The 20,133-nt window shown below is 36.6% G+C and overlaps 1 protein-coding gene across 2 annotated transcripts in view; it reads right to left on the bottom strand.

Moving 5' to 3' along the window:
- Nucleotides 1-20,133, bottom strand: part of LOC150085151 (uncharacterized) — a 274,128-nt gene that overhangs the window by 144,094 nt on the left and 109,901 nt on the right. For both annotated transcript variants that reach the window (XM_090373050.1, XM_090373051.1), the window contains exon 5: nucleotides 10,452-10,528. In XM_090373050.1, coding sequence (XP_090229176.1) covers nucleotides 10,452-10,528 — 77 coding nt within the window. The remainder of the gene's footprint in view (nucleotides 1-10,451; nucleotides 10,529-20,133) is intronic.

Here is a 20,133-nt window from a genome sequence, read left to right as displayed (position 1 = left end):
GAATAATCAGACTAAAATATGAATAGCAAGTGCTTAAAAAACGGTACCTTTATCTGCAATAAATCTGCAATAATTTTTTTGAAAAGAATGCTAATTAAATCATTTAGGTGAGAAGGTAGAGAGAAGGAAATTAAAGGGGGTGTTAAGGGTGATTTAACAGATTTTAAAATGGGCCCAAGGAAGTAAAAGTGCACATCTCCAATCCTAGGTTGTCATTAGAAAAGGAAGAAATCATTAAGAGTAAATTAAAATGAAATTTAAAAATTTAAATTTTTAAAAAGGATAATATAGTATGATGGAGCCAATAGTCGTTACGAAGCACTTTCGTTGATTATAACGTCTTCAGTTGGCAAATTAAGCGGGAAGTGAACGCGTGCTGCATTTTAAAGGTTGTCCGTGCTTCCCATGATGCTCTTTTGGACATGTGGGAACATTAACCGCGAGAGGTTCCAAGCCAGGGAAAGGTTGAAGGGAAGTTTCATGTTTATGATATTGAGGTTAGAATGGTGTCGGAACCATTCGATAATAAATGCTTCATAGTGAAGAATTTTGTGACTGGATGTGAGTTTAATAATGGTGATAGCGGAATCGACTAGGGGGGGTTGTAGGTATGAGTTTGCATTGTAAGTTCTGTGCTGGATTGGCCTGTTCTAAAACTGTTTTGGTGGTAGTATGCGTGGGTGTTAGAGAGCCGAATTTTGTAGTGGTGCTGCCGATGTAGCAGATGTCACAGTTGGGCTGGCATTTAATAAGGTATATAATATTGTTGAGGTCACTAGTGGGGTATTTATGTGTATCTTTATAGGAATTAAAAATGGATCCTAGTTTATTGTACGCGAAAAGGTGAGCAAAATGTCTGTACCTTTAAATATGCAGTGGAATTGTCCTGCAAGTTCGTTATGGTAGGGGAGAATTATGCATGTGTTTGCTTTTTTATTATTATTATGTTTAGATGGGTTATTAATTTTATTTTTAATGGTGGAGATTGTATGAGAGATGAATTGGGGAGGGAAGTTTCTAGATATGAATTTTTAGTATTTTTAGTAATTTTAGAATTTTTAGTAATAATTTTTAGTAATTTGTCATCTTACAAGATAATTTTTAATGTTATAGCAACACCTTGTCTGCACCGGTTCTCCCAACTCTCTAATTCTAGTCTCATCCCCGATGCTGTTGGACATGTCTGATATGAAATCACAACTCTCACAAATACTCATTAAATATTTCTCTAACAAACTACACATTGCCTTTCTACAAAAATGCCTACTCCACAACATCATTCCTAAATTTGCCCACATTTTTTCTAAGAGTAACTGTACAAAATATCCGCATATTATACACCATACGTCCTTAGCGATTATATGAGAAGAGCTTAGAAATAGATTCATTAAGAAATATAACTTGTTAAATAGCATGCACCAATTAAGATTCCATTTAAAAAGAGATATGTCTCCTCACGCTTGGACAGACTTTATTAACTTCAATAACATACGCATCCACACTACCTCCCATAACATAGAACTAAGATACATTAAAAAATGGCACTCTCTTACTTCAAGAACTCCTTCAAAAATTTCTACTGTCAACCTTTCCTCTAAATCTCTCACCCCCTCTGAGCTCTCTGGCCTAGAATATTGTTTTAATTTTGCCATAAAGAACCAACATTATCCAGTAAAAGACTGCATAGTGGAACTTCAATCCAAACTAGAACAATATCCTGATAAATGGCGACTTATCCATCAAACAAATAGTATATTAAATTCCAAACTCACACCTAATTCTAATATAAAAAAACAACTATCAGATATACATAAACTTAGCAAAACCTCTAACATAATCATACAAAAAGCAGCCAAAGGGGATACGATTGTCATTTTAGACAAAGACACCTATACTGAAAAAAATGGACTTAATCTTAGCTGATCAAGACGCACATAAAATTGTTAACAACCATAACACCACAAAACTTAAAAATAAACTCGACATAATTTTAAGAAAACTCAGGCAGAATAAAGAAATCAATCTATATCATCATCATCATCAGCCATTTTCAATCCACTGCAGGATGAAGGCCTCTCCAGCAACTTTCCAGTTCCTTCTGTTTTGAGCACTGGCCATCCATTTACTACTCAAAAACTCATGAATTTCATCTATCCATCTCCGCCTTTGTCTTCCAGGTTTTCTTCTAGCTCCTCGTGGGTACCATTCTGTTATTTTCTTAGTCCATCTGTCATCATGTCTTCGAGCTATGTGTCCTGCCCAAGACCATTTTAGTTCTTTAGTTTTGATAAGAATGTCCTTTACTTGAGTTTGCTGCCTAATCCATGTGTTTCTCTTCTTATCTAACAGTCTGATTCCCAATATAATTCGTTCCATTCTTCGCTGTGTAGTTCTTAGCTTCTCTTCCATTCTTTTGGTGAGTGCCCAAGTTTCACTTCCATAAGTCATGGTGGGGAGTATACATTGGTTCATTATTTTACGTTTCAGACAAACTGGGATATTGCTCTTCAGTATGTGACTATATTTCCTGAATGCTATCCATCCAAAATTTATTCTTCTCTTGACTTCCAGCCATTTATCATTATTACAGCTAATAACTTGTCCCAGATAAGTATATGACTCCACCTTTTCAATTACTGCTCCTTCAATCATTATTTCCCTTTCCGTGGCATACTTGTTCATCATTACTTTTGTTTTAGCCATATTCATCTTTAGTCCAAAATCCTTACTAACTGTGCATAACTGATTAAGATTTTCCTCTAATTCTTTGGGATCGTGGCTTATGACCACAATGTCATCTGCAAATTGTAAATGGTTTAGGTACTCTCCATTCACATTGACTCCTTTCTGCCACCAGTCTAATCTTCTGAAAGCTTCCTCAAGGGCAGCAGTAAACAGCTTTGGAGATGTGTCTCCTTGTCGAACTCCTTTCTCAATTTTAAATTTCCTACTGTCTTTGTCTAGTCTAATAAAGGATGTAGCACTCTCATATATTTTCTTCAAAATCATAATATATGGAGTATCTATGCCTTGTCTTTCCAGTGCCCGAAACATTGCCTTATGCTGTATGGAGTCAAATGCCTTTTCATAATCCACAAATGCCAGGCATAATGGTGTTTTATATTCACTTGCTTTCTCCATTAGCTGTGATATTACGTGAAGGTGATCCATAGTTGAGAATCCTGTCCTAAAGCCAGCTTGCTCTTTCGGTTGATTCTCATCAAGTATTCTTTCTAATCTGTTAGTAATGACCCTTGTGAACAACTTGTAGATATGGGATAACAAGCTAATTGGTCTATAATTTCCAATTTCTGATTTATCTCCTTTCTTATGCAGCAAAACTATGATTGCATTATTCCACTGCTTAGGCATCACACCTTTTCTAATGCACTTTGTGAAGAGCTTTGCCAGTTTTTGTGTTATGTCTCTTCCTCCCAATTTTAACAACTCTACAGTAACTTCATCTTCCCCCGGGGCTTTCCAATTCTTCATTTTCTTCAATGCATGTTCTACCTCATCAGGAAGAATATCGGGTATGTCGTATGTGTTGCTACTTTGCAATCCATCTTCCCCACTGCTGGTATCATTCCCTCGCTCCTTGTATAATTCTCTATAGTAGTCTTCTGCTATTTGAATTATGCCTTCTCTGCTGTTTATAAGTACACCTTCGCTATTCTTCAGTTTCAGTATCATTTGTCTTTCTGTATTACTGCTCATGGCTGATGATTTAAATCCTTTGTTTTCCCTTAATGCTTGTTCTACTTTTCTTGTGTTAAATCTTCTTATGTCCTCTCTGAGTCTCTTTCTAATGGCTTTGCATAACTCAGTATACTCAATTTTCTCCCTGTCAGTGTTTTTCTTGCTCTTCATTTGTCGTCTTTGGTTCATCATGACAAGTGTTTCTTGACTAATTTTTTCTTCTTTAGATTTCTGTTTCCCTATAGGTTTCTTGGGCTTTATCACTTTCAGAAAGTTGTAATATTCCTCGTCGATATCTTGGTCCTGAGCAGTCTGCAGAAGCTCAAACTTGTTCTTCAGTTCCAGTACATACTGCTTTTTCTCCTCCTCTGTTATTTCAAAGACCTTTGTATTATTTACTCGAGTCAGTTTTTTCCTTTCCTTTCCTACATCTATATCAAGTGTACATCTTACCATTCTGTGATCACTTCCAACATTTACCTTATTCAGGACAGTAACATCATTCACAATATATCTTCTGTTAGTGAGGATGAAGTCGATTTCATTAGTTGTTAATCCATTTGGACTCTTCCATGTCCACTTTCTGTTCACCCTTTTCTTGAAAAAAGTGTTCATTACTGACATTCCTTGAGATTCTGCAAATTCCACAAGTCTTTCACCTCTTTTATTTCTTTCACCAATTCCAAAATTTCCTATAGTTCCTCTTTCTGCGCTGTTTTGCCTTTTTCCAACCTTAGCATTGAAGTCCCCCATAATAATAGTGTAGTGGGTTTTCTGCTCATCTAGAAGACTCTCAATTTCAGTGTACATTTCTTCAACCTCTTCATCATCATGGCTCGATGTTGGTGCATAAATCATTATAATCTTTAGCTTGTACCTCTTAGAAATCTTGAGTATTAGTCTTGACACCCTTGGTGATGTACTTTTGAATTCCAAAATGTTGTTTTTAAAATCTTTATGGACCAGAAACCCAACTCCACCTTCACTCCTTTCACTGTTTCCATTGGTGTACAGCAGATTTCCACTTGATAAACTTATAAGTGATTCATTTCTTCTTCTTGTTTCAGCCAAACCGATGATATTCCAATTCACATTTTCTAATTCCTTTTCCAGCTCTAATATCCTGTCTTCACCGATGAGTGATCGTACGTTATAACAGGCCAAGTTCAATTTCCGTGCATGGCAGCCTGGTCGTACCCAGAGATTCTTAGCACCCTCTGCTTCCACTCCGATCCTCTCGCTGCCGTAAGAGGGAGAGTGAAAGCTGCTGGGGACTGAGGGCCATTTGTATTGTTGTGCTCTCATTGCTGGAGGGTTTGGTCTTTTCCTCTTCACGCTGACCAGGCGTCTTGAAGAGAACCACTCTACACGTTCGTTGTCACCTAAGTGACGTAACAGGGCTTACCATCGAGAAGGTGTGCATGAGTGGACTTTAGGGAGGCAGGCCAACCGGACTTCTCCTAAATCTTCTGTAATAGAGAGATATTGGATCCATCAGTGTTTTAGGCTGAGTGTCTGATAACACACAGGATACCTGTTCCCCTCTAAGCCCCCAATATATTTTACAATCTATATATTTTACAATCTATATATTTTACAGCAAATAGGAATCCGTAATAACGTCCTTCCTCATATCTTTGGTATTGTTAAGTTACATAAACCCAATCACCCATTAAGACCTATTGTTTCCTTCAATAAATCAGCTTTCGCTAACATATCGACTTATCTAGTAAAAATCATATCCCCCACTTACCAGATTTTCAACATTCAAAATCACCAACACTAATCAAGCTTTTCAAAAAATCAGCAATACCATAGTTTCTGACGGAGACATTCTAGCGTCCTTTGATGTTGTCTCTATACACCAATGTACATATCCCATTCACCTTGCAAGCATTATGTGAATTCTCAACAGCAGATAATACTTTAACAAAACGAACCACTCTTTCCATCAATAGTGTTCTCGAACTTACTTTGCTTTTATTAGATGCCAGGTATTTTAGATTTAACAATAAGAACTTTCAACAAATATTTGGTTTACCAATGGGCTTAGGCATTTCCGCCCCCTTATCCAAAATTTACCTTGCCACCATAGAAAATCAAATTTTGCAACCCTTTCCTTCAGAAATAAAATTATATACACGTTACGCTGATGACATCCTCATAATAGGTAATAGATCTTCCATAGATAGTCTCTTTTTAAAGTTCAATTCTATACATGACAGGCTCAAACTTACCCTTGAAATCGGAATGAACAACCAGATCAATTTTCTTAATCTTACTATCTTCAAAATAGATACAAAATTAAGTACAAAAATACACATACCGGAAAATACCTTCATTTTGCTTCGCACCATCCCCTTAATACAAAAAAAAGCTCTTATACAACCAAATCCATAATGCTTTCAAATTCAGCTCCTCACCAAATGATTTACAAAACAAACTTGAATATCTCACGGAGAAATTCATATCTAGAAACTACCCTCCCCAACTCATCTCTCATACAATCTCCACTGTTAAAAATAGAATTAATAACCCATCTAAACATAATAATAATAAAAAAGCAAACACACGCATAATTCTCCCCTACCATAACGAACTTGCAGGACAATTCCACTGCATATTTAAAGGTACAGACATTTCGCTCACCTTTTCCGCATACAATAAACTAGGATCCTTTTTTAATTCCTATAAAGATACACATAAATACCCCACTAGTGACCTCAACAATATTATATATCTTATTAAATGCCAGCCCAACTGCAATGCCTGCTACATCGGCAGCACCACTAAAAAAATTCGGCTCTACTAAAACCTCTAACACCTGCGCATACTATCACCAAAACAGTTTTAGAACAGGCTAATCCAGCACAGAACTTACAATACAAGCTCATACCTACAACCACACCCCCCCCTAGTCGATTCCACTATCACCATTATTAAACTCAAATCCAGTCACAAAATTCTTCACTATGAAGCACTTATTACCGAATGGTTACGGCACCATTATCATAAACATGAAACTTCCCTTCAACCTTTCCCCGGCTTGGAACCTCTCACAGTTAACGTTCCCACATATCCAAAAGAGCATCATGGGAAGCACGGGCAACCTTTAAAATGCAGCACGCATTCACTTCCTGCTTAATTTTCCAACTGAAGACGTTATAATCAACGAAAGTCCTTCGTAACGACTATTGACTCCATCATACTATATTATCCATTTTAATTTACTCTCAATGATTTCTTCCTTTTCTAATGACAACCTAGGATTGGAGATGTGCACTTCTACTTCCTTGGGCCCATTTTAAAATCCGTTAAATCACCCTTAACACCCCCTTTAATTTCCTTCTCTCTACCTTCTCACTTAAATGATTTAATTACCATTCTTTTCAAAAAAATTATTGCAGATTTATTCAAAGGTGAGTACCGTTTTTTAAGCACTTGCTATTCATAGTTTGGTCTGATGTTGATTACTTAACAAGTTGCTGCCACAGGTAGTTGATGCTGACAGTTTAAAGAAATTCAAAGGTCAAATGGATAGATACCTATGTGAGGTAAGAAGCACATAATTTTTATTTTCTTATCTACTTTTTTTTTTTTTTAGCCAGTGCATGCAGCAAAAGTCTGGTTTTCTTGAACTATATGGAAAATACTTAAATACTTAACTAATTTTCTTGTCTATACCACCAGGAATAGACAAAAAACTTGGCAAGACAATCTGAAACAATGACATCAAAGCATTCACTGGAAACAAGAATGCTAGGTACTTTATGTAGATCCTTCCCTACAATTGTCGGACTGTTTCCTAGGTGGACTGCAGACTGCCAAATGTGGCAAGGTCTATACTGGGTGGTACTGCTGGCTGGTTGAAACTCATACATGCATTGCATGAACACTCCACAGCTCTTAGGCTCAGCAATCTAGTAACCAGAATCATTGTATACAATTGCATGTTGGAACATGCAGCCGAACATGCACCCATACATTATAGCAGTGGTTCTCAATCTTTTATCACTTGAGGTTAAAAGACACATATTCATGACACACTTAGACAATGTCTGCCACTGAACTCAATGGAGATTTTCCTAATCTTGTGGCACACTTGAAAAGGGTTACAACATACTAATGTGCTGGGGACACACTGGTTAGGGTTACTGAATTATAGCGATCTTCCATAACAAAAAAAATGCAGGAAGTTCATGGATTCCTGGTGCATACAAGCAGCCTTTTGTGACCTTCAACAAAAATAAAGGCAGATACAGTATCCCCATCCTACGTGGGATGGGGATACTGTCACCAACCCATCAGTTAGAAACACCAAGAACTTGTCCAAAGGCTCCCAGAATAGGGGGAACATCCCCATCCAGGAGCAGTTACTATCATCACCACCCAGTAGGAAGGGGTTCCCAGATCAGAGATACAGTTCCCAGATACACCCACAGCAAACAGACCCTGCCCTCTCCAGGATATTAGCCAAGGTTGTTGTTATTTGGCTTTTTAGGAGCATTAGCAACTAAGGCCATATTGCTCCGGGTATATGCAGTGGTCATTCTCTGACCTTTCCACATCCTCCGTATTTGGTGGTCACGGGCTCGAACCCCTGTTTAATCAAGAAGCGTGTGCTTCGCACTGCCGCTCCTGACCACCTGGCTATGGAGGCGCCTATTAGCCAAGGATGCGGTGCTCTACAATATCATGGACAAGCTCTGATTAGGAAGAAAAGGGCCTAGTCTGAAAGCCATGTAGGCTTTGCATAGATCATATATTTAGCCTAGTTTTCAGACTAGCCCTAAGTTTCTATCTGCTTAGCACATTTTTTTTTTCCCTTTCCATTTTTAGCAGGCAAAGTGGCCTTCAAAGCATTACCTAACCTTCCTTTTAAATTATCATCTGCTCCTTAATATTATTAGAATGTTAAATCTCTCTCAACCTTATAGATAACAAATTTCTGTTTCCATACACATTGGTGCACAGAAATATTAAACCTAGAATGTTACATTAAATATTATGCTAAAGGAATTCAGAATCCCAAGGAAATTAATAAATTTCATACAGATATACAAACAAAAGCAGAAATGCACAAACAGAAGAACATGGTAACAACAAAAAAAAGGAACTATTTAAACTTGCAGTTGTTTCACCTGGTTTGATGGACCCTACCAAAATAGTTACTGCATGTTAATCGCCAGGTTCAAGATTAATGATTGTTCCTCTCTCTCTACCTTCCAGACTATACACATCATCCTCCTCAAGTAGCTTTAGAAGTCAGATGAAGTTCCACCTATTTTTGGTTTAGTTTAATATAAACAAATGTTTCTTTGAATGGTGGTTGCCACTACTGCTACAAAAATTAGATCTTTTCGATTATATATAAAATTGATTTATATAAAACAGTTGTTTTCTCTCAATTATTATTATTATTATTTTTCTATATATTTATTTGGCAAAAGATAGTAATATGTGCATGTCCATTAAAATTTTTGCAAAACAAGTTTGAATTTTAATATGCTTATATAAATTACCAAACAAATGTTCATAAACTTGAAAATGGAAGAGAATAACAGTTTCATTTATATTTTATGTTTTTAATGCTTGTTTTTTAATTTTCAGCAGAAGTAATAAAAATTTTGTTTTGTTGTATATAGATGTAAAAGACATATTTACATTTAAAGTTTTAATTTAAAAAAATTAAATAAATAATTACATTTAATAAGTATTGTATTCTGTTGATACATAACAAACAGAATTTAAAATAAAGAACTTTTCAAAAATAAAAAATAATCAGGCACCACTATAAATGTAACAACTTTTTGTTTCAAACCTGTTATAACTTTAATAATTAATGTTACAACAGGTTTAAAACAAGAAGTGCACTTCCCATTATGCCGTGGAAAAAGATTACAGAAGCTAATAAAGAGTATGAACAAAATATAGTTCTAGGATATACTGATGATATTAACATTATGGAGGAAGGATGAATACAACATAAAAACATTTAGACACCTACAGAATTCAATAAAGAAAACAAGTTCACAAATCAACAGAATAAAATAATATTTAAAAGTATCAAGGATAGAGATCAAGACAATTCCCCAAGCTTTGCCACTGATGAATGGACCTTAAAACAGGTTCTCAGTATCAAATATCTAGGTAGAATAATTACAAACAAAATTTTATTAAAGCTGAAATAAGCTAGAATGCAAATAGTAAATAGGCCATATTTTGCTCTGTAGAACCTACTTGCTTCTAAAATGATATTAATCAGAACTAGACATTTATATATGCTTTCTTAAAAATTAACATTTATGTAGCTCTGTACATAAATGTTAATTTTTGTAGAGAGCTACAAATAAATGGTTGGAAAATAAGATCTGTATAAAAACATTCAGGTCATTCAGAGACCAAAGTAGCAGGAAAATATAAATCTTCACTCAAAGAAATTAGAGACTCAGATGGCTGGGACACAGAGAATGGCACAATACAGAGGCAGAGAATCAGTGAAATTCAATGAGTGAAGACAGACTGGATAGAAAAAAAAAAAAAAAAAAACACCGGACAGAGATGTATGGAGGAAGGTACTCATGTGGCTAAGAACCATAAAGGTCCAGGGAGCTGAAGATGTTTCTAATTACAATCTGTTTAATCAGTAAAGCAAGAAAGGTAAAATTTTAACTTTTTTTTTTTATTCTACATTCATAGCATTTCTAACTTAGAATTACAATATGCATATTGTAACATGCTGACACACTTACTTTTTGTTTATGACCCTTAGAACCTCGAAAATTTTTTTTCTTGTCTCCAGTTGCATTAGATTCTTCTTTCTTAGTCTCTGAAATTATTTCATACAGATTTCAACAGATAAATAATTAACAGAGTGAAAAGTAAAATATATTAAAAAATCATTACAAAACAGGTGATAACTAGTGCTGTCAAATACAAAATTTGTTAAAAGTAAAGAAAAACACTCTTACACCACAAGAAAAATATTTCCAAGTTTTAATATTATAATAATACTAATGCTATATAACCTTAGAGATACTGGTAACAAGTTTTTCAGGACTATCCTGTCCTTTCATACATTTCTGCAGTCGGAACTTAAACTGCTTAGATAGTTAATTAGTCTTAATAGTCACAGCAGAACAAATTTTGCCTTTACAGTGGAGTTGCTCTTATTGCACTACTTTCAAAAAGATGGCTTCACTGATAGGTTAACTGGCTATTTGTTTAAAAGATGAGACACAGCTGTGATAGACTGGTTCAGAAATTACTGCTCCCTCAGATAGTAGGTGGCCACACACCCACAAAGTTGTAAAGAAGTTGTTCATGTGAGTTCCCATGTGGTATATGAAGGCAGAGCTTTGAAATTATAACAATACTGTCCTAAAACCACTTATAATTTCTATGAGGCCATATAACTAATGCTATATATAGCATTAGCTATATGGCCTCACAGAAATTATAAATGGTTTTAGGACAGTACTGTCAATATCCTGTCCAAATTGAGAGTTGACACTTTCTAAGGTCATTTCTCTTTTTACTTTTTTTTAACATTATGTAATTTGTGTGTGTGTGTGTGGTGTAGCTATGAATTAAATATAATAAAATATTTCATACTTTATAAGTTATCCTCTTCAAAACTGCCTTGGACTTGCACTCATTGTTCCATGTGTTTCTTCAAAGCACAGATACATTTCTTCAAGTCATCATCTGTAAGCCCTTTTAACACTTTGGTCATTTTTTCTGAAATCAGGACTCAAAATGGGTACCCTTAAGCACACTTTTTAGTTTAGGGAAGAGAAAAAAGTCACAAGAAGTGAGGTCTGGTAGTAAGATGCATGTTCACACACAGGGATTTGTTTTTTTTTGGCAAACAGAGAGAGAGAGAGAGAGAGAGAGAGAGAGAGAGAGAGAGAGAGAGAGAGAGAGAGAGAGAGAGAGAGAGAGAGAGAGAGAGAGAGAGAGAGCATTGTGTGCTAATATTATCTTGATGGAGCATCCAACCATCCCTCCACAATTCAGGTCTTTTCCTTCAAATTTTTTCACATAGCTTGTCAGAACTTCGATGTAATATGTTTGATTAAGTCTTATTTTGTGGGACGTGTTTAGTCATATTATTTCTTTAATATTAAAAAAAAAAAAAAAGAGCAGCATGGTTTTCATTTTTGATTTTCACATTCTTGATTTTTTTTTTTGGTCTAAGGAACTTTTTATAAATTTAAAAATTTTTATACTTTTTCTATTTTCTATTTAAATGTATATAAATATCTCCTATTTAAACGTAAATGGGCTCTGCTCTTGGACTAATGTTATTAGTAGATTCCCTCATGTTTCAGTACTGGGCAACTTACTGTTTCCAGTATTTATTAGCATTAGCATTAGTAGAGGCATTTGATGCAAGAAAGCAAGCTTATGCAGCATCAGCCAAAAAATAAAAAAATAAAAAAAAACCTACTTCCACTTCACCCCTCTATTCGTTCAAAATACCTGTCCAGCTGAGCCTTAAACTTATTTAGACTATCAACCTCCACCACAAGGGATGAAAGTCTGTTCCACCAACCAACCACCCACTGGCTAAAGGCAAATTTCCGCACGTCTATCCTACATCTGTCTTTCCTCAATTTGAATTTATGCCCTCTCAGGTGATTTTTCTGAGCTAGAGGAAGAATCCCATCAGCATTGAGCATGCTTAAACCATTCAAGGCTTTATACACCTCTATCAGATCACCTTGCTGGTGCCTAGTCTCCAGACATTGTAATTTGCAAAACTTAAGCCTTTCTTCGTAAGAGCACCCCTTTGTTCCATTCACTAATCTTGTTGCCCTTCTCTGTACTCATTCCAGCAGCTCTACATCCTTCTTGAAATGAGGCCTCCAGACCTGTATACAGTACTCTAGGTGTGGCCTGACCATTGCCTTATACAATGGAATAATCATCTCCTTATCCCTGCTGGAAAAATTCCTGTATATCATTGACAATACTCCATGAGCTACTCTTGCAGTCCGTCTGCACTGCTCAGAGAACTTCATATCTGCCTGCAACAACCACCCCCAAGTCCCTTTCATTCTCTACCACTGTCAGTGTAGTACCACAGAGTTGATACGTTGCTCTGGGGTTGCTGTTTCCCCATGTGTAGTATTTTACATTTGTCAATGTTAAACTTCATTTGCCACCTCTCAGCCCATCTGCTCAACCTTTCCAGATCCTGTTGCAGCAGCATAGTGTCAGTAGTGTCCTTGACAACCCTGCCAACCTTTGCATCATCTGCAAACTTGGACATTAAGCTTGATATACCATCATCAATATCATTTATAAATACAGAAAACAATAATGGACCCAACACTGAGCCCTGAGGGACTCCACTAATAACATTAGTCCACGATGAGCAGTGTCCATTGATTACCACTCTCTGTCTTCTCCCCCTCAACCACCCCTTTATCCATAGCAGCAATTTGCCTCCAATGTCACACTGCTCCAATTTGTGTAGCAGTCTTCCATTAGCAACAGTATCAAAAGCCTTTCTAAGATCCAAGTATATAATATCAAAGTTATTCCCTGCATCCAGTTCTTTTGTGACTGCATTATAGTATCCAATCAAGTTGGTCAGGCAAGACTTCCCCTTAACAAAACCATGCTGTGTCTGAGCTATAACTGAAGTCTTGTCTAAATGATCCTGCAGTGCTTCTTTAACCAGTGCCTCCATTAATTTTCCTGGAACAGAAGTTAAGCTCACAGGTCTATAATTACTTGTGTCAGCCTTTGATCCTCCTTTGTGAATTGGGGTCACATTTGCACATTTCCAGTCTATGGGTACCTCCCCTGAGTCCAAGGAAGCTCTCATAATTTTGGCTAAGGGTTTGCTTACTTCCTTTGCTGCTTCCTTTAATATAACTGGATAGATCCCATCCACCCCGGGTGCCTTTCTTGTGTTTAGTTTCAACAGTTTCTCCTCCACTTTACTCCCAGTTATTTCAAGATTCTGTAGCTTACTGCTAGAGTTGAATACACCTCTGGCATTCCCCTTGCTGAATAACTCCTCATGTGTGAATGTCGATGCAAAATATTCATTTAGTTTGTTAGCTACCTGAGCAGGATCATCAACAGTTGACCCATCAATATCAAGTGGACCAATCTGATTCATCCCCTTCCTTCTAGAGTTTACATAAGTAAAGAACTCTTTGCTGTTTTTCTTTGCATCCCTTGCCAAGGATTTCTCGTAATCTGCCTTCGCCTGCCTAACCTCCTTTGTAACTTGGTTGCATATCAACTTGTATCTATCATAGGCTTCTGTGTCACATGTTAATTTGTAAGTATCCCATGCATTTTTCTTCTCTGCCATATGCCTCATTAGTTCATCTGACATCCATTTTGGCCTAACCCTTGAACAATATTTCTTAGTTGGTATGTAAAGCCTAGTAGCTTCCAAGGTAAGTTCTTTGAATGCTTCCCATTTTGAATTTGCTGTTGGTAACATCATCAGTTGGTCCCACTGTATAGAATTTAAATACTGTCTCAGTCCATCGTAGTCGCCTTTACGGAAGCAGTAACCCTTCCCTTTACCCCTAATGGTAGTTACCTCTTTGAGTAAATCCCACTTCAGCACACTGTGATCACTGCCACCTAGTGGTTCGTTTATCTGCAGATTCTTAATGCATGAAGAATCACTGCTGATAATCAAATCAAGAGTATTACTCCCTCTAGTTGCCTCCCGAACATGCTGATTTAGAAAACAATCATCCAATAAATCCACAAAAGCCCTGCTAGTGTGTGAGTAACCAGCCCCCAAATTCCAGTCAATATCTGGGAAATTAAAATCTCCCATTATAAGACTCTCTGATTTACTGGCCCACTCTATTTCCCTGTACAGTTCCTTATTATACTCATCAGAGTCATTAGGCCTATAGCACACTCCTACTCTCAATTTTGATCTCCCAATGCTTATGACACACCAAACTGACTCAACACTGCACTGTCCGGCGATGTCGACTGGCTTCACTTCCTTGGTTTTTATGTGTTTCTTAACTAATAGCATAACCCCTCCCCCTTCCTATCCTGTCTATCCTTTCTGTAGACGTTGTACTCCCCAAATTGCAGTTCTGCATCCCTTATATCTGTGTGACACCACGTCTCTGATATCCCAACAATATCTGCCTTTGATGTTTTGAGCAATACCTCAAATTCACCAAATTTATTTACTAAACTTCCTAGCATTGGTGTACACGCAAGTATACCTGCACCTGTTTCTATTCTTAGCTACCCTAACACAACCCATGTGTTTACTTGTACCGCAATGGCTCCCAGCAGTCTCTGAAATACCATGCATCTTGTTTTCCAGGCTTCTGCTCATTCTAATAGAAGCAGTGCAAGAATCTCTTTCACCTCTGCCAGTGGCTACTGTCAATCTATTGGTCTTTGTCTCCCCCCAAGCTAGCAGTTTTCCGACCCACCTAACACTGCCTCGATAGCATCAGCAAATATTCTTGCACCCTTTCTATTTAAGTGTATCCCATCCCTGTAGAAGCAATCTCTCCTGTTAACAAGTACAGTCCAGGCTGAAAAAAATTCTACCCCTTGAACCTTGCACAATCTTTCCAGGGCCGAATTGATCGACAAGACTCTCATCATATACTCCCTTCTATCGTGTCTGGGCAGAATTGCAGACACTTTCAAATTCAACCCTAATTCTCGGCTTTTGTTCAACAGTGACCTGTACTTGTTAAGTAATTCTGTCGGTCTCCTACTCTTAATATTATTAGTGCCAACGTGTACAACTATATCACCTTTTGTGCCCTTAAAAGATGAATATGGGGTAGATGTATAGGGTAGATGCCCTCGAAGAAATTAATATCAGGGGCACATCAAGCTCGCAGCTACCCAACTCAATGCCAAAGCTCAATCCTGGGCATCATGCAACACAGTGGCAACCTCCAAGGCAGAATGCACTGGTGCCACAGGAGTTAGTTATCGTCGGTGACTCTATTGTCAGGGAGACAGAGAATATATTGTGTAAAATGGATAGATGGAATAGGACCAGGTTATATCTGCCAGTGGTTGATGACGTTGTAAAGCATATATCATCTTTTAAGGGCACAAAGGGTGATATTGTTGTACACGTTGGCACCAATAACATTAAGAGTAGGAGATCTACAGATTTCCTTAACAAGTACAGGTCAATGTTGCAAAAAAGTCGTGAATTCGGGTTAAATTTGAAAGTGTCTGCAATACTGCCCAGACATGATAGCAGGGAGTATATGATGATAGCCTTGTCAATCAATTCAGCCCTGGAGGAAATGTGCAAGGCTCGAGGGGTAAAATTTTTTTCAGCCTGGTTTGTGCTTGTTAACAGGAGAGACTGCTTCTACAGGGATGGGATACACTTAAATAGAAAGGGTGCAAGAATATTTGCTGATGCTATTGAGGTAGTGTTAGGTGGGTCGGAAAACTGCTAGCTTGGGGTATTCACAGACTAAAAGGTTAAAAGTAGCTGCAGGCAGAGGTTAAGGTGATTCTTGCACTACTTCTATTAGAATAAGCAGCGCCGTGGAGAGAGGGGTGTTGGGGGTTTCAGGGACTGATGGCAGTCATCGTGAAACAGGTGAGTATATGGGATGTGTTAGGGTAACTAATAATAAGAATAGGTACATGTACACTTGCCTGTATACCAATGCTAGAAGTATAGTAAATAAATTTGATGAATTTGAAGTGTTGGTCAAGACATCAAAGGCAGATATTGTTGGGATAGCAGAGATGTGGTGTCACACAGATATAAGGAATACAGAACTGGAATTTGGGGAGTACAATGTGTACAGAAAGGATAGACAGGATAGGAAGGGAGGAGGTGTTATGCTGTTAATTAAACATTTTTTGGAGAAGCAACATCAAATCTCCCCGGAGGATGCTGTCATCACGGATCATGCACAGGGGTTCTGGGACCGTAAATGGCTTGAGAGTTTACGTATTGGGGCAGCTAGCAATTCCATTAATAGAGACAAGGGTGCACATTTACATCCCCTCTTGGAAACTGTGGTTCTTGGGCAAGATGAACGGTTTCAGCTAGCGCGCTCCCGAGCCATTTCCGGTGCGTAAATGGGAAATTCCGGCTTTACTCCCGAGGAACCATGTGATGAGTGCTGTGGATCTGCTATTTAAGGATGTGCCACTCAGCAGAAATATGCTGTTGAGAAAGGGGATCGCTATCCCCAAAAGCTACAGTTGTTACGGTATTTTATTAATTGTTTTTATTGCTTTTATCATCAATATTTTATATTTTCGTATTTTATTGTAAATTAAATCACATCAGTTTTAGACTACTATATATTTTATTTTATTTAATTTCATTTCATACGCTCGTATTTTATTTTATTGTAAATAAAGTGTTTTAGTTGCAGGATTGGAATTTGTTTATTTGAATACCGGCTGGTGTAAAGTCTAATTGTTCAATAACATTCAAGATTACATATTTTAAAAAATAAACCTTCCCAAGATTCATTATACTCTTATTTGTTTGATAATAGAGAGCTGTTAAGCGCTCAATAATTCCTATATTATGAAATCGACAGGGATTACCTTTATTTTTGATTTAGGATGCTTCTTTTTAACCAACTCTCCTAGTCCAACGCATTAACAATTATATGTAAAGGCGACATAACATTTATAAAAAAAAAAAAAAAAAAAAAAATGTTAAACAACTTCCCCACTGTCAGAACAATAGTGATCCAAACTCCACAGTCTCAATATTGAGTGCTCAACCCAACTCAGGTCTACAACCACCATACCTCTGTTTTCCTTGCTGGCAGAGGTATGGTGGTTGTAGACCGGAGTTGGGTTGAGCACTCAATATTGAGACTGTGGAGTTTGGATCACTATTGTTCTGACAATGGGGAAGTTGTTTAACATTTTTTTATAAATTTTATATCACCTTTACATATAATTGTTAATGCATTGGACTAGGAGAGTTGGTTGAAAAAAAAGCATGCTAAATCAAAAAAAAAAATAAAAAAATAATCTCTGTTGATTTCATAACTCTTATTTGTGTGCAATTACTTGTGTTTGTTTATTTCTGCTTATCTAAGAAAACTATGATTTATAGGTTAAACCATATAAAACAATTAAGTAAGTTCAAAATAAATATAATATTGTTTCTTCAAAACGTTTTGGTTATTATTTACAAAAAATTTCATAAATCAATGATTTTTTATAATACAGGCAACTCCTGTATAACAACAGTACTTCTACAACACGGTTTCGCTCTAACACGGTTTGAGAATTGCAGCAATCCTCCCACAACACGGTACTTATATAACATGGTTTCGTTCTAACACTGTTTGAGAACTGCGGGCAATGTTGCATAACGTAGTATTTTTGAGCTTTTGTGCTGGGAAAACCTTGCTATTATGTTAGATGTAATTTTAAACGTTTGCATTCCTTTTTGTGAATCGCTGCTGTTGACTTGCTAGTTGTGATATTTTTCTAAAGCACATTTCTGGAGGTCACAACCATAAAACAATAAAAACAATTTGCAGTTTCCAGTTTATTGGTCTTTTCTGTTAGTGTAATCAATTATATAAAAACGGGAGTAAACTCGATCTTCTTGCATTTGCTATAGTACCGATAGCTGGAATTCTGTGGGTTTTCACATTATTATGGTGAAATGTGTTTCCTCTTCCATGAAATATTCAATCATATAAAAAACACAAGTAACTTTTCAGAAACTCATTACTCCGTATCTCACTTGTGCATATCGTGTTTGTTGCAACTTGTGAGTGCCGTGTTTTTTGTTATTAATTGCTTATCATTTTTACTGTTTTAAATTTTACGACAAAAAAAAAAAAAAAAAAGTCAGTGAACAGAAATATCAATTAGTTAGTATGTACATATTACAGTACGTAAACGTAAATTTATTTTTATTTTGCTAACTGGAAAATATTCTTCTGATTTTCACGTATCATTTAACTTTGTTAATTGGTAAGGTAATAAAGTTAAATTTGTGCTTTATATCTAAATGGGGATCCACTGTATTTTGTTGGGAGATCCCTGGGTTAGGTTCTGTGCTACTGAACTTGTGCTCGTTTGAGACCATAAAAAATTGTGACTTCGAAGCATGCAGATTTTGACTTGACAGCAGAAGGTACATGAAATTTATATGCTGCAGAAGAGATCGTACTTAGCAGCAATGAAGAGGAAGAAAATTAAATGAAGATACATCATCTGACATATAAGTATCACAGTTTGTAAGGTAAGACATTTGTTCAGGTATTACTATTTAAGTTACTACTATTATAAAAATAAAGTTAAAATATTTAGTTATTACTACTATAAAAATTAAGTTTCAGATAGTTATTAAAAAAAATGGTAAATTTTTGTTAGTTTTTGGAACATAACCCCCCATTTTGAACTAGTTCTTATTCCCGTATAATACAGTTTCACATTACACAAGTATTTGTAAGAACCAAACTACAGTGTTATACAAGGGTTTCCTTCATATTTCAAAATAAAGTAGTAATACACTTTGCGTACAATAATTTAATTGTAGGCCTAATTACACTTTGTTTCATAGATAATCAATGTTCTACTGTATTTAGTATTAGTTGAGGCATATGATGCAAGAAAGCAAGTTTATACAACATCAGCCTAAAAACAAAAATAAATAAATAAATAAAAAAACAAAAAACCTTCCCATTTCACCCATCCGGTCACTTCAAACGTTTGTCTAGTTCAGCCTTAAATTTATTTAAGCTATCAACTTCTGCAACAACAGATGGAAGTCTATTCCAGCAATCAACTACCCATTGGCTAAAGGCAAACTTCGGCACATCTATTCTACAACTGCCTTTCCTCAATTTGAATCTATGCCCCCCTCAGGTTCTTAGTCTGAGCAAGCGGAAGTATCCCCTCAACACTGAGCCTGCTCAAACCATTCAAGGCTTTATACACCTCAATCAGATCACCTTGCAGGTGCCTAGTCTCCAGATGCTGCAACTTGCAGAACTTAAGCCTTTCTTCATAAGTGAACCCTTTTGTTCCTCTCAATCTTGTTGCCCTTCTCTGTACTCATTCTAGCAACTCAACATCTTTCCTAAAATGAGACCTCCAGACCTGTATACAGTACTCAAGGTGTGGCCTGACCATTGCCTTATGGTCAATGGTCAGGCCACAGGTCTTTTTCATTCTCCACCTCCCTGAGTGTAGTACCACAGAGTTTGTACGTTTCTCTTGGGTTACTGCTACCCATATGCAGTACTTTGCATTTGTCAATGTTAAACTTCAGTTGCCATTTCTCAGCCAATCTGCCTAACTTTTCCAGATCCTGTTGCAGTAGCATACTGTCTTTACTATCATTAACAACCCTCCCAACCTTTGCATCATCTGCAAACTTAGACATTAAGCATGATATACCTTCATTGATATCATTGATAAATAGTAGTAGTAGTAGTAGTG

Source organism: Mastigoproctus giganteus, chromosome 5 (genome assembly GCF_048544385.1).
Source record: "Mastigoproctus giganteus isolate SK-2022 chromosome 5, ASM4854438v1, whole genome shotgun sequence".
Lineage (NCBI taxonomy): Eukaryota > Metazoa > Arthropoda > Arachnida > Uropygi > Thelyphonidae > Mastigoproctus > Mastigoproctus giganteus.
Note: the sequence above shows the minus strand (reverse complement) of the source record. Positions and strands in the feature narration are given on the sequence as shown.